Source organism: Trichosurus vulpecula, chromosome 3 (assembly GCF_011100635.1).
Source record: "Trichosurus vulpecula isolate mTriVul1 chromosome 3, mTriVul1.pri, whole genome shotgun sequence".
NCBI lineage: Eukaryota > Metazoa > Chordata > Mammalia > Diprotodontia > Phalangeridae > Trichosurus > Trichosurus vulpecula.
Genome location: NC_050575.1, coordinates 313,975,041 through 314,001,955, shown reverse-complemented (window position 1 = coordinate 314,001,955; position 26,915 = coordinate 313,975,041). Strand labels below are relative to the sequence as shown.

Below are 26,915 nucleotides of genomic sequence, written 5' to 3'. Positions count from 1 at the left end.
ACTTCCTCCAACCTGACATTACTGAAATGCTGGTTTTATAGAATGAAAGTAACTGGCAGACTATTGTTTTAAACCTTTCTGAGCCCTCACTAATGATCTCAGTCTCAGGAATGATCTTCCATACTTTAAACACATAATTTTCGTAGAATCTGAGAAGTTTTCTGTTTAACCGCTTCATCACTTCATGAGGCTCTCCCCTGATGTGTCAAAGAAATTTTCTCAGAATTCCCTCCTGGGATAATGGTTTTCTCTGCAGTCAGCATGGTCAAACTAGGAATCTACTCTCCGCAAAGATCTCAGCTACTAGGGTGACTCTCATGGCGTCTAAGAGTTATATCTCAAGCTGGAAAGACTTTAAGTAAGGCCTGCCACAGTCTGTGTATCTACTGTCTGATGCCTTGCCTCCCAAATGGTGGAAGAGCCTATGTTCCAAGTTCCTTGGAAATGGCAACCCATGCAATGGGGGAAATGTAAAATATCCCTCAATTATAGGGAAAGGTAGAGTAGTGAAAAAGAGGACAAAGGATGCTGAGAATCACAGTTAACCACCAATCACAAGAATTAGGTACACCGTCAGAATTAATAATAAATAGTAATAGTGCTGTGGACTCACACGGTGACCTTTTCTATAATGTGTCAACAACTTTTAAATTATTGCTTCAAAAGCCCAAGAAAGGAGGGTGATACAGTTGGATATGGCTAAGTTCATTAAGTATAGCCCCTGACAGCAAAGGAAATCTAGTAGCTCCTATGTTTACAAACTCCCTTGTTTCTATCATTGTTGCAGAAGATCTAATTTCTGTTTCCTTTTTTTTAAATGGCTATCACATCATGATGTTAGCTTATATTGAGCCCACAGTCCACTAAGATCTTCAGATCTTTTTCCATTGGACAGTATTGTTTAACCACATTTCCTTCAACCTTATCTGACATACTTGATGACTTGTGTATTCCAAGGTGTCTGTGATCTATTTATTCTATATTACAGTACACGTAAAAAGTTCCAGTTCTCTTAACCCACTTTTAAAATCTAGTTAATGTACTTTTTAAAAAAAAATCCACAGACCTTCCTCTCCATTCCCAGTACTACCACTTCGATCTAACCTAGGCCGGCTGCCTGGGACCATCACATGATTCCTTCACATGTAGGAATCACAATCAACATTGAGATCCAGGAGAAGCAGTGAGGATACATCAATAGATTCGTTTGAATAGTTATCAATGTAGTAGCCAGATCAATTAAGTGTGTTGATTTCAAATCCCAGACTGGAGAGGGAGGAGGCAGGACGAGTATTATTCCAATATATCCCCTCACCTGAAAATCACTCCTCTTCCTTTATACTTGATTCCCAATTATTCCCAATTCACCTTCAAAGTCTAGCTAGAGCCAGACTTCTTCCATGAAGTTGAATTCAATTCAATCTATTAAGCACTTATGGTATGCCAGGCACTGAGAATACATTTTAAAAAACCAAACAATTCCTATGCTAGACAAATTTAAATTTACTGATTCTATAGACGTAGCATGTATGGAGACAAGTAAATACAAGACAGATAACAAAATATGTCATCACCATCAGAGGCGGGCCATGAACCCACATCCTCTGACTCCAGAACCAGTGCTCTTTCCATTGGATCGCACTATCTTCCTTGGTCAGGTTCACATTTTGGCTCTTATAATTGCTACCTTTATAACCTTGGGGAAGTCACTTCCCCTCCTAGATCCTCATTGTCCCCATCTGTAAAGAGGTTGAACCAATGAGTTTTTCAGCTCCGAATCTATGTTCTTGTTTTCTTACAATCCTAAAAGTGGGCAGTGATATTAGAAAGGAAAAGTGGTATAGTAGAATCAATTAACCTATCTGCAAACATTTATTTAGCTCCTACTATATACCAAGCACTATATGAAGCACTGGGGATGCAAAGCAAAAAAGTAAAACACTCCCTTCCCTTAGAGAGCTTGCGCTCCCTCAGGAGAGACACATATGTGTTTGTTTTTATACACACACACACACACACACACACATATATTATATTACAAAATAGATACTAAAAGATGGGGGAAAGGGGATGGCACTAATAGTTGGAAGGATAAGGAAAGGGTTTATATAAAAGATGGTGCTTGAGTCTTGTAGAAATCTAGGGATTTCAGGGCAAGTCACATTCCTGGCACTCAGTTTCCACATCTGAAAAATGAGTCAGTTGGGCAAGATGATCTCTATGGTCCCTTCTAATCTGAATAATTTGGTGATTTCATGTTCTAAGTAGTAGTCTAGAACCCTGGAATCTTATCTTGGGTTTCTGAATATGTGTGCCCTATGTCAGTCAGCCAAGTAGTATTTATTAAGTGTCTACTATGCTCCAGGGGCTGTGCTAAATGCTGGAGAGCCAAAGAAAGCAATAAAACAATCCCTGTCCTCATGGAGCTCATAGTCTGATGGTGGAGACAGTGTAAATACTACATACAAACAAGTTATACATGTATACACACATGTCTATATACACACATATATGAATATACATACACGTATGTGTATATACATACATACATATATACATATACACGTATGTGTACGTATATGATAAATTGGGGGTACTCTCTCGGAAGTCACTAAGATTAAAGAAGACTGGGAAAGGCTACCTATAGAAAGTAGGATGTTTAAGTCCAGAGGCAAAGAGTATTCCAGGCATGGCAGATGGCCAGTGAAAATGCCTAGAGCAGGAGTGGGGAACCTGTGGTCTCAAGGCCACATGTGGCCTTCTAGGTCCTTGGGCGTGGCCTTTTGACCGAGTCCAAGTTTTACAGAACAAATCCTTTTATTAAGGGGATTTGTTCTGTGAAGTCTGGATTCAGTCAGAGGTCCACATTTGAGGACCTAGAGGGTCACATGTGGCCTCGAGGCTACAGGTTCCCCACCCCCTGGCCTAGAGGTAGGAGATGGAGGTGTGAGAAAAGCAGTAAGGAGGCCTTTGTCATTGGATCACAGAGTATGTGGAGGAGAGTAAGGTGTAAGAAGGCTGGAAAGTTAGGAAGGGGCCAACTTATGAAGGACTTTGAAAGCCATACAGAGGATTTTATATCTGATCCTTGAGACAACAGGCAGCCACTGGAGTTTATTGAATGGGGTGGGGGGGGGGCGATAGGATCAGACCTGTGTTTTGGGAAGATCAATTTGACTGCTGAGTAGAGGTTGACCAGAGTGGGGAGAGATGTGAGTCAGGGAAACCAATCAGTAGGCTGACACAATAATTTCTTGAGGAAACAGAGACACTAAATTAGAAAAGAGGTTATAGGAATGAACTATGTTATATGCTGATTTAGAGGGGCAGAGGAATTGCTAATGAGGGAATGACTAATATTTAAATGGCAGTGAACTCCAAATATGGAGGGATGGTCTAGACTTCTTTGCTAATGAGGACTGACAGTGAAGGGAAGGACAGTAAAACGGCTGACCAGAACTCACCAGGCTGGAAGCTGTGACTTCGCTGCAGGAGAGGCCTTTGGGACTGATCAGGAAGTGATCTTGCTCTTTGCTGACTCTCAGCTGAAGGAAGGACACAGAAGTTTAAGGGAAAAGTCTGGCCTAGGACTAACTGGTATATTCCCATGAGCACTCCCCTCTCTGCTCTCCCCTGAAGTTTGGTATTCAGCCTTTTTGAACTTGCAAGTCTCTCTGGGTATCTGCCTAATACCTTTCTTTCACACCCCCGCCACTTTACACTTGACAACTCAAATAACTTTATCTTCTATGTTCTCTTGGGAGAAAAGAAGAAGGTAGAAGAGGTTTGCCCTTTCTCTGGAACTGGGGAAATCTAAGCACAGAGAAAGGAAAGGATTCAGTTGGTGGATCAAGGGAGGAGCCGAGAATAAGATGGCTCACACAAGAGGCATGTGCCCATTGGCTGCCTCTGCTCTGGACAATCATAGTAGATAGAATTCATGGAAGGCCATTTTGATTGATACCTGCAGCATAGGTAAGAGTTGGAGTCTCTCCAGGAGAGAATTGTGGGGTTATTATTTGGCCTCCCGCACCACCCCCACTTGCCTTCCCACCACGTTCCCCTTTCTCCTCACCGTCACATAGGTGTCGCTTAGTTGGGCCCATCCATATAGGTCTAAGAGTCGGTAGACACTGCCAATCTTGCAGCGCATGAGCCGTTCCCCTTTGGCCAAGTTTGGCAAGTCAGCGCTGTGGAGGTCGTTGATGGGGGTCATCATGGAGAGATCTATGGAGGGGCAGGGGAGTGGGGAGCAGAGCTGATACCCCAAGATCAGGCAACCTGGCCACCGGATTCTTCTCTCCTTCTCTGACCTTCCCAGAGTCAAAACTCTTCCTAACACTCCAGTAGTATAGACTTTACGTGGGTTATGAGCAATGGGATAGGGATATGTCCTGTGATTTTATTGGTATGGGGAAATCCTTGATGAGGAAACTCCCTTTACCAATGCAGGTCGAGACAATTTCTGCAACTAACTGCCTAGACTTGAGCACAGAGAAATTAAATAACTTTCCCAGTATCGTAGACCCAGCCTGGGTCAGAGGTTGTACCTAAAATGAGGCCCTCTGGGCTTGAAAGCCAGTTCTCCATCTACTACTCCATGCTCCCCCTCCTTGGAAATTATACCAATTTCTTAATAATCCTGTCCCTTTAGAGCTCTTCCTGTAGATAATTTATTTTGTCAGAAATGTTGAAGAAAGTGAAGCTCAGAGGAAGTTAAGTAACTTACCCTCAAGTCAAATCAATAACCTGGAATTCTTGACTCCTAGTCTATTGTACTAAGTCTTAGCTCATACTCTCTGTTTAGCACTGTCCACTGGGGTTGGTCTGTCAAGCAAAAGAAGACAGTCTGTTAAAGGAAGGACAATAACAATACATGATGGTCATGGAGCCAGAAGACCTTGACGCTAACAACTGGGCCAGTCACTTTAACCTCTCGGTGCCTCTGCTCCATCTTCCGTAAAATGGGTGTAATAATTATAAACATTTGTAGGGCTTTGCAATCATTAAATATATAAATGTGGGTTATTACCAATCAACAAACATTTGTTAATCATCTAATATATACCATGCAATGTGTTAGGTGCTGGGGATACAAAGACATAAAACAGATAGTCTTTGATCTCAGGTATCTTATATACTATAGGGTAAGATAACATGTACACATGAGTATATACAAAATAATCATCTATAAAATATACACAAATAAATATTGTTATTTGACTCAGCATTGTAGAGTAGATAGAAAGCCAGACTGAGAAGCAAGAAAACCTGGGTTCAAGTCCTCCCTCTGGTACATATAGGCTGTGTGGCCCTGGGCAAGTTACCTACTTTCTCAGTACTCTAGGCAACTCTATGACTAGGAGTTGCAGAGAAGATGCCAACCTGCAATGGTAGAGAGATTTCCTCACTAGGAAGTGCTCTGTATCAATATACTCAGAGGTCCAGACCCCTATCCCTGTCATAGGATTCATAATGCTTAGTCTTTGGAGGTAGATTTTAAAAAGAGGGGTGGGGAGGAAGGTTTGGTGAAACAAATAACTAGTCTGGATTTACACCTATTTACAGATCACAAAATCTTGGGACCTCAAGGCCATCTAGTCTAACCCAAACCCAACCAGATCTACCCGACAAACGGTCAGACGTGAAATCAAGTTGAATTGTTCCTGAGCTCACTGGGTAAAAGGCTGACTTAACAAAGTTGATGATAGAGGAGACAACAGTGTGACTGCCCTAAAAAACTGGGCAGAAGGACTGGTCATTTGCCTCCTCTCCTTCCTCATCAAAAATAAGAGACATTATTCCTTATTAATAAGGCTAGAATAAAATAAAACATTGAATTGATTCCCAATCCTCAGCATTTCCAAGTAGACCTGAATACCATAATGTCAAGTGAGTATAACCATATTTAAGATATAGTAAAACCTTCACGTTAGCAAGGTCCTTCATGAAAGCTCCCATCATGTATGTGAATTCCTTGTTTCCTCAACGTCAGCGTTATAACCGGCATGCATGACACCTTTCCCTTGGGTCCCTTCCTTGGATCCACCCACCCCTAGATTAAATAGGGAAAATTATGCAGCAGGCATCTCAGCAGCAGCCACAGAGCAAAGGGATAATAGCTCTGAGGTTGCAATTCCCACCGGGCCTATTAGCCCAGCCTCACCCAGTTTGGTAACCTGGCAACAGCTGCCGCCTCTGCGCTCCCCATCCTCTCCTTCATCCCCTGCCCCCAGCTTCCCTCTGCCCACGTACTGATGGGAGAAGTTGGAAAGACAGCATGGGAGGTGCTGGCCATGAAATCCGCGATCTGCCGCAGGGCCCAGATGTTGGAAGAGTTGTTTCCTTTCTTCATCTGCTCTTGGATAAGGCTCTCCAGCTCCTCCCTGAAAGACTGAAGAAGGACCCCGCGGCTCCCATACTGGCTGCCTCTTTCACAAATTATTCAAGTTCCCCAGAATTCCACCCCTTTTGACCCTCCCTCCTATGTCCCGACCCTCAGCCAAGGGGCCTGGGATGATGGCTAAAGGACCCAGCCCCACTTTTTTTTTTTGAGGAGTACAAGAAAACAGTAGGGAGTACCTTAGTCAGCCAGACCCTAGTCTGTCTGACCTTTCTGGGCTCCCTGGGATCAATTCATTGTGTTTCTAGAACACAACGGAATTGATTGCTCTAGTCAGGTCACAATGAGAAGACCCCAAGGACACAGTGCTACCCTGCTCTATGACTCAGATTCACCGCTCTGAGTTAGGTCCTTGACCCCAAGAAGTTACATACTGATCCAGAGTTACACAGAGCGTTAATGGTCTTACACATGTACAGGAGTGGAATTGAGAGCTGAAAGAGACTGCAGAGATCTTTTAGTTCAATCTTTTCATTTTACAGATAAGGAAACAGAGGCTAGGAAAGTGTGACAACTTTTTGCCTAATATCTTATTGGTAGCAAGGTTAAGATTTGAATCCAGGCCTCACGACTCCAAATTCAATACTCTTGCTACTGTACTGGAATAGCATCCAGGTAACCTGAAAGATCATTAGCTCATAATAAAGAATACCTTTTTTTTCCTCCCAAAGTAGGAATATATTTTCTTAATTAACCATACTCATGGCTTTACCTTTCTGGGTTTCAATTTCATCAACCATAAAATGAGGACCTGGACTAGGTGAGCTGTCAGATCCAAGTTTAATCTGGTTGTTCAGACTGAGGTCATAATCAAGACATCACATTTGGGGCTCTTGTTTCCCAGGCTACTTACTGTTCTAACTCTCTGGCCAAAGTTTCTATTCTCAGAGATTCATCAGGGTTCTGGGCTGCTACTGTGGAAGCGTAAAGGGTTAACTTACGTCTCTCCACTTCTCCTAGTATTCTGGCCCACAATCCCTAGCTCGCTGATTGTAAGGATACAGAAACAGAAGTTCAAGTTAACAGAATCACAGAATCTCTGGGTTGGCAGACACTTATCAAGTCCAACCCTTACGAGAATAAGAATCCCTTCTACAACAACCTCAGGAAGTAGCTTAGCAGCCTCTGCTTATGGATCTTCAGTGCTCTGGGAGCTTATTATCTTTTATTAGACTCCTGATTACTGGGCATAAATTTTCACCTTCTCTGGATGAACGATGTTCTATTTACAAATTTAAACAAGGATTTAAAAAACATAAACTTCCAAATAAGAAAGAAAACCCAAGAATTAGCCCTTTCCCTTCCCCTTAGTCTTTACACACATGTCCAGCTCAATCTGCCCCTTGGCCCCAAAAGAGATCCCACTTACAGGGCTCTGAAGGATCATGGTGACCCTCTTCTTCTGCTCCATCATGTTGAAATCCTGCCGGAGGTCAGCTGCCATGTTTCGAAGGCGCATATATTCAGGGTCATCTTCTGAGAATCGGTCAAAGTAGCGCTGTCCCTGGGGAGGAGGCGGGGAGGTAGCCTCAGTGGCACTCTCTTCACTCATTTTCCTGATAGTCTGAATCTCACTCTCAGGGTCCTACAAGCAGGAAGGAGGATAAGAATTAAGATTAGTGGAGTCTGTATTCTGCAACTGATCCCTAAAGGCAAAGGAGTCACAGGTATCCATCAGTCTCTTTCCTCAGATTTGAGCTGGAAGCATGGTCATTCTTAGGGAGATATGAGGCTAAGGCCTTTCAAATTATAGTCCAGGACAAATCCTTCTAGGTGCCTTGCTGGCATTTGTAAATGAGTAAAATGAGGTTCAAGTAAACATTGAAGGCAGCAGGATAGCGTGGAGAGATGTTGGACTTGGAGGTAGAAGGCTTGGTTTGAACTCCTTGTTCTTCCATTTAATGACTCAGGTAGTCACAGTCTTGGGTAAATCACAACCTCTCTGAACCTCAATCTCTCAACTGAAAAATAGAATTAACAATATCTGCTGGCATCTCAAAGGACTCATGATGAAAAATGCTGTCTGCCTCCAGAGAAAGAAATGATGAAGTCTGAATGCAGGCTGAAACTTACTATTTTTCACTTTCTTTATTCTTTTTTTTTTTGGTTCAAGTTTTCTTCCACAAAATGACTAACATGGAAATGTATTTTGCATGATTACACATGTATAATCTGTAGCAGATTGCTTACTATCTCAGGGAGGAGAAGAGGAGAGAGGGAGAAAATTTGGAACTCAAAATTTAAGAAAAGACCAAATGTTAAAAATTGTTTTTACATTTAATTGGAAAAAATAAAATATTGTTAAAGCTCAAAAAATATCTGTTGTCTTCACCTCATAGCGTTGCTATTAAATGTAAAAGAGATACTGTGTTTTGTATGTTGCAAAGTACTATACACCTATATATAAGAAATCATCAAAGGCAGATTGGAAGAGAAAAAAGATGTAAAAAGTATATATGCAATGGGGAGTAGAGACTATTTCATCTATATGTATCAGTTATAGGGGAATAGTTATAGCCTAATTGTTTTAGATATCACCTTCTCTTGTCAACTACACCTGACTCACAAACTGTACTATCTATTAACAATGGGGGCCTGGAGAAGTATATGAGGAAAGGCACAAAAGCATAAGCCTAGGAATGATTTTCCTTATTAGCCCTGGAACTGTAATATTATTATGGGATTGATGTAATTTATCTGAGTATAAACAGATGAGAATTTGGTTACCAACCACAAGCTAAGGTGGGGTCATTCATAGGGAGGATTCAAGGGGAGAGAAGTAATATGAAAGGACAGGTTTCAGAACTGCATCAGCTAAGCTTAAACCTGCAAGTGATGGATACTATAGCTGCTATTGAGAAACCAGTTTAGCTGAGCAGAAGATCAGCTTGGAACCAATGGATCAGAAAAGTCACCCAGCAGATCAGTTGGTTTGGCTGAGATGTCATGCCAACTAAACTAAGATATTGGACAAGCATAGTGCAGATCAGCTGAGCCTAGCAGTGGAAGCATCTGTTCCACTCAGAAGCTAATTTCGTGAAGGAACTTTTTGGACAATTCCTGAGTCAGAAAGAAGTCACTGAAGTTTATAGTTCCAGAGTTGTAAGTTACCTTGAGTACTTAATTTTTCTCATTCATGTGTCTCCTTGGCAGATTTCTGGGTTTGCTCATTCTCCCCCACAGATACCTAATGTATCTGTGGGAGAATCTGACCCAAGATTATGTGTGTATTGTGATGTATTTATTATTTAAACAATTGCTTTAATATAAGTACCTGTGGTATTGTATTTTTGCCTTATTATTATAAGTAAATTGTTATATTTAAGATCTAAAAGTATCATTATTATGAGTGAATGGTTTTCTCCAAATAGAACCCAAACTTCTGGGGGATCCAGAACTAACATGGTCAGGAGGGGGGTTATGTTCTCATTATAATACAGCGGGTTACCCCTATGACACTGAGAACATTTAAGTATTACCTTGTGGTGGTGATCTTTCTCTGAGAACCTCAGCCTGCCTATATGAAAGTATAGTAATCAAGTCAGCACAGAGAGTATATGTCCATACACTCTGGGTGAGGGAGGGGCTAGAGCCTGGGTGGGCTTAATAAACACATTAAATATGAAAATGTGTGTACATATATATACACACACATATATACAATACTTATCATACATGATCATGTTCAGTATGAAAATAATCCAAATAGTTTCTATTTTGCTCCCCGATTTCCTTTTTTTGGATGTATTCTGTGCTCCCAGGCTCCCCTGGATCAGTATTTATGAGTTGTCAATCTATTTCAAATCCTAAGGTGTTCTGTGAACAATTAATTTGGGAAATACTTAGATAAGATGATCTTTCCAGTCCCTTTCAGATGGGACTGATTGTAAGAAGTTCGTATTAATGAAGTCCCAGAAGTTGTTGTGGGGCATGTACAAACATAAAGAAATACTGTATTTTGTATATTGTAAAATGCTATATATCAGGTATACATATAAGGTATCTTAAAGGCATACCTGGAAAAGAAAAACAAAGTAAAAAGGGTATTTGCAATAGGGAGTAGGGGAAGTTTCAAATGTTGGGAATTAGGTGGGGAGATTGACTTCCAGCTAGGGACCAGATGCCCCCTGTGGACCAATACCCTAAGATGCCCTAGAGGGGTATGGCTGCACCTCCAGCTCTATTATTCTATTACATTGATTCTACTACAGGACTGAAGTCACTTCCCCAGTCCTAGCCTCAGCATTTTTATCTATAAAATAATGTGGTTGGATAGTTGCTGTCTAATATTCTATAAGTTTATGAGTCCATAATATATTTATATTTTATTAATGAGTCTCTTACTATCCTTACAATCACTTAAGTTTTCAATCTCGGTATATCCTTGATTCTTTACTCTCCCCTATCTCACATATCTAATTAGTTGCCAAATTTTGGCATTTCTATCTCAACAACATATCTTGTAGCAGTCCCCTAGTCATGTAGATATCTCCCTACTTCAGACCCTTATCCCCTCTTGTCTTGACTATTGAAATAGCCTTCTAAATCAACTCCTTGTCTCAGTTCTCTCCCCCTCTCCAAGATATCATCCACACAGCTGCCAAAGTGATCTTCCTAAAGTCCAGGTTTGACCACAGCATTCCCATCCTCAGTAAACTCCAATGGTTCCCTGATGTCTCTAGATCCAAACATAAGATCCTCTGATTGAGGCTTAAAGCTCTTCATAGCCTGGTTCCAAACTAACTTCCAGTCTTATATATATTACTCCATTTCCCACATTCTGTGTTCTAGCCAAACTGGCTGTCTTGCTGTTCCTCATATGACATTCCCATCTCTATGCCTTTTACATTGGATGACCCCCATGCTTGAAATGAACTCCCATCTCATCTCTACCTCTCAAAATCCTTTGTTTTTTTAATTTTCAAAACATAGCTCAAATATCACTTTCTACATGAAGCTGAGAGGTTTAGCTAACATACCAGATGACAGTCAGTACTCAAAAAGATTTTGACAGGCAAGAACACTAGTTGAAATTAAAGATGAAATTAATAGGGATAAATGTAAAATCTTATGTTGAATTCCAAAAATCATCTTCCTAAGATACAATATGAAGGGGCGGGGCTAGACAGCAGTCCATACAGGAAAAAAAGATCAAGGAGTAGGGAGGGGGGTTAGTGGAATGTAAACTCAATATGAGTTAACCATGTAATATGGAAGTCAAGACAACTTAGGCAATTTTTGGCTGCATGAGAGCTGTAGTACCCAGGAATAAGGAGATGATAGTCCTAATGTACTCTTCCCTTACTGTCCCAGTTCAGAGATCTTTCTCTCTCCTCAAATTTTCTCAGAGCAGACAATTTCAAAGGACCCATGATGAAAAATGCTGCCCACCTCCAGAGAGAAAACTGATGAACTCTGAGTGCAGCGTGAAGCATTTTTTCACTTTCTTTATTTTTCTTGATTTTGTGTATGAGTGTGTTTTCTTTTGAAAAATGGCTAATAGGAAAATAAGTTTTGCATAACTTCACATATAAGAAAATTTTTTTCTTGGAGCACTTGTCCTGGAAACTTCCTTTGACCTTATTCCATTTAATTTGGCATCATATTCATTGATATACATGTCCTAGTCCTAACACTTTGGCTGTAAATTCCTTGAGAGAAGACTTTGTGTCACATTTTTGTATCCCCCAGTCCCCAGCACTTGGTGGCTGACTAGAAAAAGTCTGTTGACTAGAATGAAGGCAATGAAATGAAATCACAGAGGCACAGCTTGAGATATATATCATAGGAGGAGTGGGCAAATCCCACTCCATTGTCTTAGCGATGGTAGGGATATTTTTGGGCTGAAAGAGCCTCAGGCTTTTTTTTAAAGCGACAAGTTACAATACTAGACCATTTGCCACATATCATATGACACAGGATTTATTTTATACACATGGGTCCACCCACATGACAATGATTTAGGGTCCCTAGAAAGGCACCCCTTAGAAAAATATACTTCCCTACCTCTATTTTTCTGAGAATCTGAAATGAAGAGTTCTGTTCCTTCCCCTGTTAAAATGTATATCTCTGCCAAGGATAATCAAAACAGCTCATAGTTATGTAACAGTTAAGGTAATAAAGCATTCTCCTTCCAATAATCTTATGAGGATAAATATTTTGGCCCCCATTTTAGAGATGAGAAAACTGAGGTTCAGAAAGATATAATGACATCTCCCCCAACTTATGTGTCAAAGCCAGAACTCAAACCTAGATCTTCTCATTCCAAATCTGGTACCTTTTCCACCCTTTACTAAGCTTCCTGGGCTGTGCTACTATTGGTCATTAACACGCATCCCTTGATCAACTCACTTAACAGATAACTGATAGAGAACTTGGCAGGAATAATAAACAGAACAAAGCAGTCTTCATAGGCAGAAAAATAGAGAGAAAGGAAGCGAGAGCAATAAGGCATGGTTTGGGGCAAGTGTGTCCTTGGAGGTGAAGGGGACCACCAGATGGTAAAGAGCTGCTAAAAGAAGAGGATTTAGAACCAGAAGAGACCTTAATGGTCATCTAGTCCAACCCTCTTGTTTTAGAGAAGGGGAAATCGACCCAGAGAGAAGTGATTTGCTCAGAGTGCTGAAAGGAGCCAGGGGAGGGCACCAGAGACCAAGTTCCCTCCTTTGCAACTTTGCCGGGAGCCAGCCCTGATCGGATGGCTTCCTCTCTGCTTCTGACTGTTATTCCCAGCACAGCATTACTTCCCGCTCAGCCTCCTGCTCCCCTGGCAACAGCTCCACTCCCTGTTGCCTAGAAACCCAGTCTTGAGATGCTGGCTTACCCCCACTTCCAAAAACCTCCTCTCTAGGCAAAGCTAAAAGCCAGAGAAGGGAACGGAATAATGTGAGCCATGGGGGGGCGGGGCACTGTTGTTCTGATCTGGTTATCAAAAACCAGTGTTTCCACCTATCTATTGATCTATCTATGGATCTACCTATCTATGTTATTGTAAAGTCATTTTCAGTCATGTCTGATTCTCCATGACCCCATTTGGGGTTTTCCTGGCAAAGATACTGGAGTGGTTTGTCATATCCTTCTCCAGTTTATTTTACAGATGAGGAAACTGAGGCAAACAGGGTTTGCCCAGGGTCACATAGCTAGGAAGTGTCTGAGGCCAGATTTGAACACAGGAAGATGAGTCTTCCTGACTCCAGACCCAGCACTCTATCCACTGAACCACTTAAGTGCCTGGATTTGTGTGTATGTACGTATACATGTAGGCACTTGTGTGTATGTGTCTAATGGATTGTTGGAGTTTGAAAGATACACAGGCATCTTCTTGCTCAGCCCCTGTATTTCACAAATGACTAAAGGAAGGACCAAAGAAGTTAGGGGACTTTCCCAAGCCCACATTAGTATAAGTTGTACAGCCTGAGTGCAGATCTTTGGACTCTCAGTTCAGGGAATTTTCTGCTGAACCAAGTTTGATGCCCACTAAATTATGCTGAAGAAAGTAAAATGTCCAGATCCTTTTGAAAAGTAGGTCCTTTACATTAAATCTGCAAAAGGACTTTTTTTCAAGAATAGCTTTGTATATCACTGGCAAGTAGTAGGTCCCAACCTAACTTATTTCACAGGAATTGGAGGAATCGTCAAGACTTTGAGGGGACGGTGGCTCACACTGGAAAGAGTGCCAGATTTGTAATTAGAGGAGGTGGGTTCAAACCCTAGATCTGCTACTTATTATGGGAGAGAGGAAGGAAGGAAGGAAGAAAAGAAGGAAAGAAAGAAAAGGAAAGAAAAATAAGAAGGAAAGAAGGAAGGAAGGAAGAGATGGAGGGATGCAGGGAGGAAGGAAGGAAGAAAGGAAGGAAGGAGGGAAAGATTTATTAAAGTGTCTGCTACATGGCAGGCACCGTGCTAAGCACTTTACAAATATATCTTTTGATCCTCACAAGGAAGTCCTACTATTATCCACATTTTACTATTGAAGATACTAAGGCAGAGAAGTTGAATGATTTGCCAAGGGTCACAAGCTAGTAAGTATCTGAAGCCAGATTTGAACTCAGGTCTTCCTGTCTCCAGGCCAGGTGCTCTATTTACTGTGCTACCTAGCTGCCCCACCTCCTGGCTTGTCAGCTAAAATCCTATCTTCTACAAAAAGCCTTTCCCAATTTCCCTTAAAGCTAGTACCTTCCTTCTGAGATTATCTCCAATTTATCATCTATATATATATATATATATATGCATATGTACATATATACATATATATATAGTTGTTTCCATATTGTCTCCCCATTTAGATTGTGAAATTCTTGAGGGCGGGGACTGTTTTAGCCTTTCTTTATATCTCCAGAGCTTGGCAGAATGCCTGGTGCATAGTAGGCACTTACTAATTGCTTCTAGAAAATAGTGAGTTTTCTACCACTGAAAGTCTTCAGGCAGAGTCAGGCTGACCACTTGTTAGGAATAGTTAAGCAGGTATTTTTAGTCATTGTAGTAACAATTAGATTCGAAGATCTTTCCCACCCATTAATAGGCCATGTGACCTGCTTACATCACAGGAAGCCTAAGAATATGTGGTGGAAGGAGTTTCCTGGAAGGAAAAGGAAGTTATGTCACAGAAAATGCTGAGAGAGAGAAAGATGTTATGGCTACTAATGGCTGCCCTCGTGATTGTTAGAACTGAACAGGGTGACTTAGCTGTACTGTGAGTTTGTTTTGGGGAAGACTCCAGCAGCGGGTCAAAGAGGTTTTGGAATGGGGAGGCTCCATGCTGTGATATGGTGTTTTAAGTTCCTTGCTGTTATGATAAAGTGGGCTGACTGCCTGTGGGAGCTGAACATTTGGTTATGGGATATGATTTTCTGGTGTCTGAATGTTATATTTCTTTTACCTTCTTTATGGAGAGTCTTTCATACTTTGTGATACAGAACTACATAGGCATATTCACGATTATCATTGATGTGTTTATTGCGTTACTGTTTCAATCACATACAGGTTGCCTAAATGACCTCTGAGGTCCCTCTAACTCTGAGACTCTATGATTCTATGAAGCTACTTCTAAATGTCCTGCATGCCATTTCTTTTTCCCCAAGGAAGTCATTCATTCCACTAATCTCATTCATCCTCATCACATGCTGGGTGCATCAGAGTAGTACCAGAACTTAGGCTATCTCTAGCCAGATAAATACCCAAGCAGAAGAACTTTTAGCAAGCCCAAGACTAAGCTAGGATAAGAACTCAGACTCTTTACTCTCACTCAAATGTCCACTCTAATGGCTTCCTATGACATATCAGAACTTAAGAGGATATCAGAATCATTTCCCTGCCCTGACCTATGGTCCCTCCAGTCCAGTTTTTATGCCTTTTAAGGGTTTCAAGGCATGGGTCATAGCAGATACTAGTTGTCCTCCATGATGCCAACCAAAGAGGTGAGGCAAATACTTTGTCTCTATGGGTCCTTTAATACGTTGTAATCTGAGCTGGATCTATAACACAACATAATAAATGCAGTTGTGTACCCGGCTCAATGCTCTAAGCAGAAATGATAAAAAAATCCTAGAATCCTTAGAGATCATCCAATCCCATCATTTTACAGTTGTGCACCCGGCTCAATGCTCTAAGCAGAAATGATAAAAAAAATCCTAGAATCCTTAGAGATCATCCAATCCCATCATTTTACAGATGGGGAAGCAGAGGGACATAGAGGGAACTGACCTGTCCAAGGCCACACGACTAGAAGCTCTAAGAAAAAGGAGTTGAATTCTAGTCTTTTAACTCACGAACCAGTTCGCCTGCCATCCCATCAGTCTGCCTCACTTGCAGAAATCATTGCAATCTTCATCTGGCCACTCTGGGTGAGATACTTAAAGCCTCTGATTGCTGCAACATGATATGAGGATCCTGAGTAAGCAAGGTGGCACAGTGGTTGGAGTGCTGGGCCTAGAGTCAGGTAGACCCAAATCCAAATTTGGCCTTAGACATTGTGTGAATCTGGGCAAGTCACTTGAGCTCTGTCTGCCCCAGTTTCCTCATCTGAAAATAGAGGTAATTCTATCACACACCTCCTAGGGTTGTTGTGAGGATAAAGTGAGTACAGCGCTTCACAACCTTTAAAGTGCTACAGAAATGCTAGCTGCTATCATTGTTATTATTACTGTCATTACTGATGCCAATTTGTGACTGTCCATTTTAACAATGAAACTTGCTAAGATGTAACCTGCTCTTTAAAGACTGAATAATGGAAAAAAGCAAAGGGAAAATACTTATATTAATCAACTAAAATGTTCATGGTGAATGTATTGAAGCTGATGATGGGCCAAAATTTCTCAAATGCATTGGAAAATGCAGTGAAAAATAAACTGGCTGTCTAGGATAGAAGGGATTTTAGAGAAGATCTAGTCCTACTGTTGCATCTTATAGTGAGAGAAACTGAGGCTTACAGAAAGTATATGATCATAGCTTTACAGCTAGAAAGGTGATCTAGGCCAACAGATGAAGAATCCAAGTCACAGAAAAGTGAGGGTGCTTTCCCAAGGTCGTACAAGTAGTAGTGGCAGAGTCAAGATTAGAATTCAGTTTCCATAACATAAAATACAGCAAATGTCCTCTTGAATAACCTAACTTTCATGAAGCCTATATGTTAGAAAGTATGGCTTATTAATGTATTTATAAATATATTTAATAAGCATTTGCTTTAAATATATCATTGATATAATTAATTACAATTATTAATGTATCAGACATTTAATAAGCAGTTATTTTAAATATATTAATGTATCATTAATTATTATTCATAATTATTAATCTATTAAGTAAATATATTTAAGAGTCATTTGCTATCCATTCCATGCAGGCCATTGCATTGGGTATTGGGATGCACACACAGAAAGTAGTTAGCTCCTTCTACTTTAGAACTCATTTGTTCTGGATTAGTGGTCTTTAAAATGGGGTGTATGTGCGCCTGGGCAAGATAATCCATAGGGGTACAGGAAGAACATACTAAAACTTGTATTTATATTTACCGCTAGCTTAAAAAGAAATTAAGCTTTACTAATATTTAACATATAGATTGACACTGATGCTACCCTCACCTGGTCCATATTCATATGGTCACAATTTACATGCAACACATGATGCATCCTGAGGAAAGGGTGGGAATTCCACAAGAGGAAAAGACTGATTGTAACATCCCTACTGGTGGGTATACTTTCAGTGTATTGTGACATATTTCAGTTTATTGGTGTCTGGGTAAGTGAATCTATAGATTACATTATTTACTTTTAGCCAAACTAATCCTCACAAAATAGAGAAGTTCCTTAAAAAGATTCCTGCAAAGAAACTAAGGATTGAAGATGACACTAATAATATAGATATATGTGAACAAAAAAATGATAGCACTGAAACTTCTACACTTAATAGAAATACATAAGTCACATTACAAGGGAGAAACAATTATGACCTAATCGTGTCTAATGAAGTCAGATAAAAAGCTCAGAATTATCAAGATTATTTGAAATATGGATTTATACCCACTACCATTACTAAGGAACCATTCCCAAGTATATATTGTGCTTTAAGACACTAGCTAAGGATAGTGTGAAGCTGTCACAATTAACAGAATGCTGTTTTATTTATAATAACTCTTTTATCTGTACATTTAAAAAATGTTGAAAATAGAATTTTCTGAACTATTTTTAAAATCTAAGCTTCTTCCTAGTTAGTTTGGGTAGGCCTCTGTAGGATCATAGAATCAATGTTTGAGGTGGAAGAGAACTCTGGAGGTCATGTAGTTCAACCCACAAACTTACAGATAAGAAAATGGCCCAGAGAAGTTAAGTCATTTGCCTAAGAACTCATAGGTAATAAGCGGCAAAGTCAGAATTCAAACCCACATCCCCTTACTCTAAATCCTGCACTCTTCCCATCATAAACATGGTGGCTCCTGTTGGTCATATGTGGTTGGAGATACATGGATATGTCTTGGAAGCCATTTTCCCCTTCCTGAAGGGAAAGTATCTGAGGACTCCTAACCCTTTTCTCATACAACTTCATAGAGGCTTCTCTGAGTTCCCCAGCCAGCAGGGTCACCCTCCTTTAGACTTCTCGTCGACACCTTTCCTAAAATGGCTGGTTCACAACTGGATCCAAGACTCCATGTGTATTCTGACCAGGGCGAAATACTGAGCACTCTGCTTCTGTTAATGCAGATTTAAGTTCCATTCATTTTTAGAGGGTGGTAATTAATAATAATAATAGCTGTTATTTATAGAGGGCTTTAGGTTTACAAAGCACTTTACACATTTTATCTCACTTAATCCTCACAACAACCCTATGAGGTAGGTTCTATAGTTATCCTCATTTTTACAGATGAGGAAACTGAGGCTTAGAGAGGTTGAGTAACTTGCCCAAGGTCACACAGCTAGTGTGACTGAGTAGTAGTAAAACTTTAGTTTTAGTAGTAGTAAAACTAAGTAGTAGTAGGCTGAGACAGAAGTTGAACTCAGTTCTTCCTGACCCCATTTCCTGATCCATTTCACCACCCAGCTGCCTCACATGCTTATAGCTTTCATAGCTTGAAGGAAATTCATAAAACATCTAGTCTAACCCCCTTCTATAGACAAGGAAATGGCGGCTCAGACAGGTTAAGTGACTTGCTTAGGACCATCAAATTATTATTTCAATCCACATCCTCTGATTCTATATCCAGTATTCATGCCACGCCTGGTTCCCCACTCATTTTGAACTTGTAATCCCCTAAAGCCCCCAGGGACCTTGCCATCATCTGCCTTCATCATCCACTTGGACTTCTGAAGCTATGTGGCGACGTGACTATCATATGCATGTGCTACTGAAATCTGTGTAAGTTCCTTGGGGGTACCTGCCCCCAGTTCTCAACCCCCCAACCCAGAGAAGCTGATTATTCTGAGGCCACATGTCTACCAAGTTCCCAGACCACCTCTAGGGCCAGACAGGGGGAGTTCTCAGGACCACCAGAGCCCAACCCACCTACTTCAAGTCAAACCCGACTAACCTCTTAGAAATCCAGGGTCCCACGACCCCAGGAGAGGGAATGTCTCAGACCATGGGGCTTCAGAAGGTGGAAAGGACGAGGGCTGTATTGCTCTTGCTTCCCACACTTCGTCAAATAGCAACCCAATTGCACCCTGGTGTTCTGATTAGATAAACAGAAACCACACTGTCCTCCTCCCATCGTGGAGCACCCCGGGGGAAGAAAATTTGACTCTTGTCATCCTGTGCTTCTGACCAGCCTTTTGGTTGGACAGAATTATCTAATGCTGTGCCTGCTGTAGTTGCACTAAGGACATCTTCCTCCCCAGTCTTGACATAGATATGCCTAGAAAGGGCTAAGGGGTTGCTAGGAGTTAGCGCTTTTAGAGACTTTGGAATTTATCTAGTCTAACCCCGCCCCACTCCTATTTCATAGGTGGAGAAACAGAGACCTACAATGATTAGGCAACCTGCCCTAGATAATGGGTCTTAGGCCAGGATTCAAGACCAGCACCACATTGCACATTGTACCAAATGAGCCCAAATTGAATAGTCTAAAGCTGGGGTTCTTAACCTTTGTGTGTCACAGTGCCCTTTGGCAATCTGTTGATGCCTGTGTACTCCTTAGGAAAAAGAAGACTTTAAGTTTATAAATAAAAATGCAATTTTTTGCATTTTTATTACAAAGGAAACCAATTATATTAAAACAGTAACTTTTTAAAAGTTCAAAGACCCCAGGTTAAGAACTCTCACATTAAAAACAAACAAACAAACCAAAAAACCCTTCCTAACTCCTTCTCTTCACCCAGGAATTATACAAGTAGTAAAATAAGTGAATCAATATACTTTATTACTTTGGTTAGAGAGAATTATATAACCAACCTTTATCTGCTATAGGAATGTTAAGTACATCTTCCTCCCCAGTCCTGAGAAAGATAGATGATATAGATATAGACATAGACATAGACATAGATATAGATATGTAGGGTGATGCAAATACACAGGATTTTGAGCTGTGAAGGATTGGGTGGCAAATCCTAGTTCTTCTACAAGGCAGCATGGCAACAAACATTCATTAAGCACTTACTATGTTTGAGGCACTATGCTAGTGTGTTCTTAGGTAAATCATTTTACCTTTCATTGGGCTCTGGTTTTCTTATTATTGAAATGAAAGGGTTGGGTTACCCAGACATACATAAACTTAAATATATCATAAAGGTCTCAAAGAGCTCTTCTGACTCTGAGTTCTGTGATCTCTTTAATTCCAAAGATATCACTGTATTCTGATACACTGAACATTCAAGGAGTACTCATTCTACATGGATTTAATATTTAATATTTTTGCTGAATTGAGTATCTATCACTATCCAGTATTCTGTTAGTCACATTCATTGAATGATTTAATTAGAAGGGACCAGAAAACATGATATTAAGGCCCTAAGGGACCTTAGAAATCAACCAGTTTAGCCCTTTAATTTTACATACAAAGAAAATAAAGTCTGATGATGTCTGTGGACTCCTCAGAAGAAAAAAGTTTTTAAATTTATAAAATAAAATGTGTAAACTTACAAAGAAAACCAATTGTATTAAAATAGTTTTTTTAAGTTTACATACCCCCGGTTAAGAACCTTCTGGTTTAAAAGAAATCTTCCTATCTCTTCTTCTCTCCAGGAATTATACAAGAAGAATTATTACATAAGACAATAATATTCAATTTACTTTAAAATTTTATCCTGAGGCTTTTCCCCTGTGTCTGTAAGACCTTGCATAAGTCATTTCACTTTTTGAAGCTTGGTTTCTATTTCTCTACAATAAGCCAACATGGTATAGAAGTAAGATCACTGAGTTTTGAGTCAGAAAACTTGTTCAAATCCTAGCTCTGCAATTTGCATGAGAATCGGCCCAACCTAGAGCTGATTATTAAATCAGCACATGCTACAGTTTGGGGTTTAATTTATTGTTTTGCTAATTGTCTAAATTTAAGACAGTGATGGAAAAAATGTAAATAATGAAGAGCAAAATTAAAGGTGGGTCATGGTACTTTTTTTTTCTGTTAGAGAGACAGTAGTTAAACATATACCAGTATACTCCTGAAGCTATAGCTATTTGTGCCCGACCCGTGGTAGAACATTCCAAGCTCATATTGGTCTGATCAGCCACAGTCAGATGCACTGAAACTTGACTCTAGTACAGTGATGTCATTTGGGTCCTCTTGGAGAGCGAAGGACAACAACCAACCAACTGACCTTTGAGCAAATCACCTAATCTCTCTGAGAGTAAATTCACACCTTTATAAAATGAAGGGTTTGGATCAGATGATATTTTGGGGGGACAGGGCAATTGGGGTTAAGTGACTTGCCCAAGGTCACACAGCTGGTACGTGTCAAGTGTCTGAGGCAGCATTTGAACTCAGGTCCTCCTGACTCCAGGACCAGTGCTCTACTCACTGCGCCACCTAGCTGCCCCCTGGATCAGATGATATTTAAGGCTCCTTTTAGTTCTAAATTCAAAGATTAATTTAAAACTATAAAAATTTTAGCATAGTTGAAATTACACTTCATCTTTTTCCTTTCTAAGATATCTTATAACACTAGAGAAAAGCAGTGCAGCCACTGCTCACATTTCTATATCCCTTTAGTGTGTATGCAAAGCCTCTCCTCGTGTCAGCTTATTCATTGTACATGTATTATTATGTCCATCTCTTAGAGGTTAGGAGTGTAGCTAGCACCTTGTGTGTGTGTGTGTGTGTGTATGCCAGGTAGGAGGAGGAAGGAATGTACACAAAATCAAAAGCCCAATGTTTTCAGGCTCCAATCTTCACCTTTTCTTTCACACTCTCTCTCCTAGCACTTGTTCAGAACCGGCTCCCTCCTGCTGGCACTCCATTCCTGGCTATCCCTTCCACCACTTGGTTGCACTTTTACTCACACCCCCAACTCACTGGTCATAGTGGGGAAGTCAATATTCCTTGCTCCCCATTGCCACTGGTAGACTTTCCCTCATCACTCAACAACCTCTCCTCCTTTGAGGTCCATGCAATTCAAATTTGTCATCCTACCCAGATCCTAGTGGTTACTAACTACCAACTTCCAAAGCATTCTTCTTCTTTCCTTAATGAGTTTAATGGTAGTTCTCAGTCTTTGCACCATAACTCTTGTCCTCATACTGGGGGATCTGAACATGCATAGTGATGCTTCCTCAAATACCCCAATCTCCTAGTTCCTCAAACTCCTCAGTTCTCATGACCTACTTCTCCACTTTGTCTCAGTAATACAACAGAGAAAGTCATATCCCTAATCTTACCATCACTCACAAAGTTCCTAAACTCCCAAATTCCTTGAACTGATCATAATTTCTTATCATTCCATCTTTCCCTAGGACCTCATCTTTGTTCTTTTTCCTCACTGTGGCCTACTCCCCAGTTCTTTTGTTGGCCATCATCTCTGTACTGGCTACAATCTCCTTCCTTCCTCATCTCAACTCTTGGGGAGTCAGTTCAACTCTACACTATCCTCAATACTCAAATCTCTCGTCTCTTCATCCTATATTAAAGGTCATACTTTTCCAATCCCCAGCCTTGATTTATTCCTACTGTCTGCCTCCTTCATTCCTCTTCACAGGCTGATGGATGCTCCTGAGCCTGAGGAAATCACAAAACAATGCTGATTGGGTCCGCTACAAATCTATGTTCCACCATCTCACCTGGTCCCTCACTGCAGCAAGGCAAACTCTTTCCATGTTCCTAATGAGTTTGCTGTCCCACTCACTACAGTGGCGGTTCCAGACATTCTCATCTCTCTTGAACTTTCCTGCCCTGGCGGCACCTCCACCCTCTCTGCTTAGGAACTCACCTCATCCACTGAAAAGTCCATCTTCTCCCCTTCTCCTCATCCCACATTCCTCAGACACCTTCCTCCACTATGTGCTCTCTTACCCTTACTCACATGAAATGAAAGCTAGGGCAAGCCTTTAACACGCTCTCTTGCCCATCCCTTCCCATCCTTTTCAGCAGATTGTACCAGCCATGATGATCACCACTCTCTAATCTCCCACCTCTCCCTCTCACAGCTTCCAGCTGCCACCCCACCCAGGGGAAGCATTTAAATGAAGCTTTCTGCATCTGCACTTCTCCTTTCCTTCTGCATTCTGGCTTCATCATCATCATTCAACTGAAGTCGCTCTCTCCAAAGTTACCAGTGATCTCCTGATTGACAAATCTCCCTACTGCTTTTTCTCATTTTTCATTCTTCTTGACCTCTCTGCAGCATTTGACACTGTTGCAGCTGGTGGCACAGTGGATGGAGCATTGGGCCTGAAATCAGGAAGACTTGAGTTCAAATTCAGCCTCAGACTCTTAATCGCTGTGTGACCTTGGGCAAGTAACTTAACTTCTGTTTGCCCCAGTTTGCTCAATTTAAAATGGGGATAACTGTACCTACTTTGCAGGGTTGTTACAAAGATCAAGTGAGACAATATTTATAAGAACTCTTAGCACAATGCTGGCATACAGTAGATACAATAGAAATACCTGTTTCTTTGCCTTTCTTCTCCTCCTAAATGATCTCTTGTCTCCCAATTTTCACTTTCCTGGTTCTCTCCCTACCTGTATGAAGATTCTTTCCCAGTATTCTTTGCTGGATTGTCATCCAGGTAACACCCACTAACCCTAGATGCCTTCCAAGGGTTTATCATAGTTCTTCTCTTCTCTGTCTTTACTATCTCACTTGATGATCTCATCGGCTCCTGTGGGTTCAGTTATGATCTCTATACAGATAATTCCAAGATCCATATATTCAGAACTAATTTCTCTCCTGAGCTCCAGCCCCACATAACCAAAGACCTGTTGGAAATCTCAAACTCGTCACGTCCAAAACAGAATTTGTTATCTTTCCCCATAAATCTTTCCCTCTTCGCAACTTTCCTGTAACTGTCCAGGGTACCACAATTCTTGTAGTCACCCAGTCTGGAAACCCTGACATCATCCTCGACCCCTATCATACTACATATTCAATCTTTTAACGAGCCTTGTCATTTCTGCCTCACAACATCCATTGTATACACCCCTTCCTTCTCTCTGGCACAGCCATCACCCTTGTGCTGGCCATCAACACCTCTCACCTAGACTTCTTCAATAACCTTTTGGTAGGTCTCCCCAACACGTGTCTCTCCGCTCCAATCCATTGTCCACTCAGCTGCTAAAGTGATTTTCCTAAAGTGCAGGTCTGACCACGCCATCCTCCCTGCTTCAGTAAATTCTAGTGGCTCGCTATTATCCTCTGGAACAAATATAAAATGCTCTCTTTGGCATATAAAGCCCTTCACAGCCTGGCTCCTTCCTACTTTTTCAGCCTTTTTATGCTTTACTCCCATCCACATGCTTTGGTTTGTACCTTTTTAATGAATCTACCATATAGTACTGTACATTAAAGCTATCTGGATGTGTCTTATCCCCTTATTAGACTATTGTTGTTTTCCTTTGTTTTCAAAGAGGACCAGTGACGTCATGGGCGATGTCTTGACTCGTGCATGAATGGATTTAAGTCATCAGCTTCACTCTCTCACAGAGTCCTTGAAATCCAGCAGCAAGACAAAAGTCAGGATGCCTAGAAATAGCTCAGAATGCAGTGGATGACTCTGGGCATCTTCGAGGTCTGACCAAGCTCTGAGCACTCCACAGTGCCAGCTTCAGCTGCCTTCATGGCTATTGGAACAAATTGTTCTCATCTGCCATTCTGGTGGGGGATGTCATCACATGCTTGGGGTAGACATCCCCCTAACTCACTGATGGGTTTAAGGCCTGTTCATTACCCTATCAGTCAATAAGCTTCATGAAGGCAGGGACCATCTCTTCTCTAGACTTGTATTTCCTGAAGTGTCTAACACAGTGCTCTGCACACAGTTGGTGCTCAACAAATATTTGACAAACGAGCAACTGTTCCTATGTTTTCTCAGCTGTATAAATTTCAGGACATTTTACTTGTCTATTCAAACCCACCTACATGTGGGTTCTTTATCCAATGATTGTTTCAAGGTTGGCTGTGACAAGTTTAGGGCCTTTCATTGACACCTTTAAAGATCTGGATTCCTCTGGCAGCTTACACACGTGTGCTTTACCCAACAGATGATAGGTGAAGGAAGAAGTAAAGGGAGACTTTGGTATAGGTTAAAAAGTTTTATCCTCTATATCTACTGAATAAAAAGATGAAATGTGAGCCTGGCCTCCAGGGTCCATTCCTTCCCCCTCTCCTTTATTTTTAATATAAATCTTGGCTGGAAACTTATGTGCCATAATTTATGCGTCCTGGACACATTGATGCCCAATAAATGTTTGTTGAATGAATGTATGAATACCATTCAATCAACTATGCACAGATGTTTTGCCAGATGTTTCTTGTTTCCTTGGGGATTGGCGGCAAGGTGGGGTGAGGAATTCCATGCAATGGATGAATTGTGGGGGGAAGATATGGAAGACAGCTCCTTGGAAGGGCAGAGCCTGGAGGCAAAGTTCTCCTTCACCAGATCTTGCCTACAGCACTGTCTGGGTGTGGAGCTGAGATAGTGAACTTTGAGCCTCAGTGCAGACATTAGGATAAAACCTTATCTGGTCCTGCACATATTTGAAAAAAAAAAGAAAAAAAGCCTCTCCTTAAAAAATGATGCTTGTGCATGATCTTGGCGGCACAAGTCAGACAGTGGTGTCTTTTCAAACCTATGATCAATGTTGTCTTTTTGGATTCTCTGGGACAATTAAAAAAACTAAGTCACCTGTGTACTGCTATGCTTTGATGATGCTTCCTCTTGTCAGCTGATGTGTGCCCAAGGAGCACCAATTAGTGTTAGGTTAATCAAGACAGAATGAGGGAGAAAAGTTAGTTGCTGTATCGCCATAACATTTTAAGGACAGATACGAAGAATTTGGGAATTATCTATCTCACTCCTCTAGAAACAGAGGTAGTTAGGTGACTCTAGGGAGACGATGCTGAATTTGGAGTGAGACAGATCTTTGAATCTGGCCTTAAACTCAGAGAGGGTCATGTGGCCTCAGAAAGTCACTTAACCTCCGTCAGCCTCAGTTTCTTCATCCATAAGATGGGAATGACACTGGCATCTACCTTCCAGCATTGTTGTATCCAATGAGATAATAAACATAAAGCACTTGGCAAACCTTAAAATACTATAAATACTAGCTATTCTCACTTGCCTTTCCATTAGCTGGCTGAGGTCTTAATCTCACCTAATGACAACTCATATTTAAACAGAACTTAGGGTTCAGTAAGTTCTTCCATAACAACAACCCTTTGGAGGATGCTTTACGATTATGATCAGCCCCATTTACAATCTGTAGGATCACAGATTTAGAGCTAAAAGGAGCCATAGAGACTATCCAATCCATTTTTCAGAGGAAACTGTGACTCAGAGAAGCCAAAGTGGCTGGCCCTAAGTCAAGCATTAAGTAACGAGGGTAGAATTTGAACTCAGGTCCTCATGTCAAATCCAAAAGTTAAAGGCAGGGTCT

At 41.0% G+C, this 26,915-nt stretch overlaps 1 protein-coding gene across 1 annotated transcript in view; it reads right to left on the bottom strand.

The window, feature by feature from the left end:
* Nucleotides 1-7,984, bottom strand: part of ADD2 (adducin 2) — a 65,935-nt gene extending 57,951 nt beyond the window's left edge. The window contains exons 1-4 of the mRNA XM_036752642.1: nucleotides 7,773-7,984; nucleotides 6,256-6,394; nucleotides 4,076-4,227; nucleotides 3,465-3,545 (exon numbers count right to left, since the gene is read on the bottom strand). Coding sequence (XP_036608537.1) covers nucleotides 3,465-3,545; nucleotides 4,076-4,227; nucleotides 6,256-6,394; nucleotides 7,773-7,955 — 555 coding nt within the window. The 5' untranslated portion in view covers nucleotides 7,956-7,984. The remainder of the gene's footprint in view (nucleotides 1-3,464; nucleotides 3,546-4,075; nucleotides 4,228-6,255; nucleotides 6,395-7,772) is intronic.
* Between the last annotated feature and the right edge of the window lie 18,931 nt (nucleotides 7,985-26,915).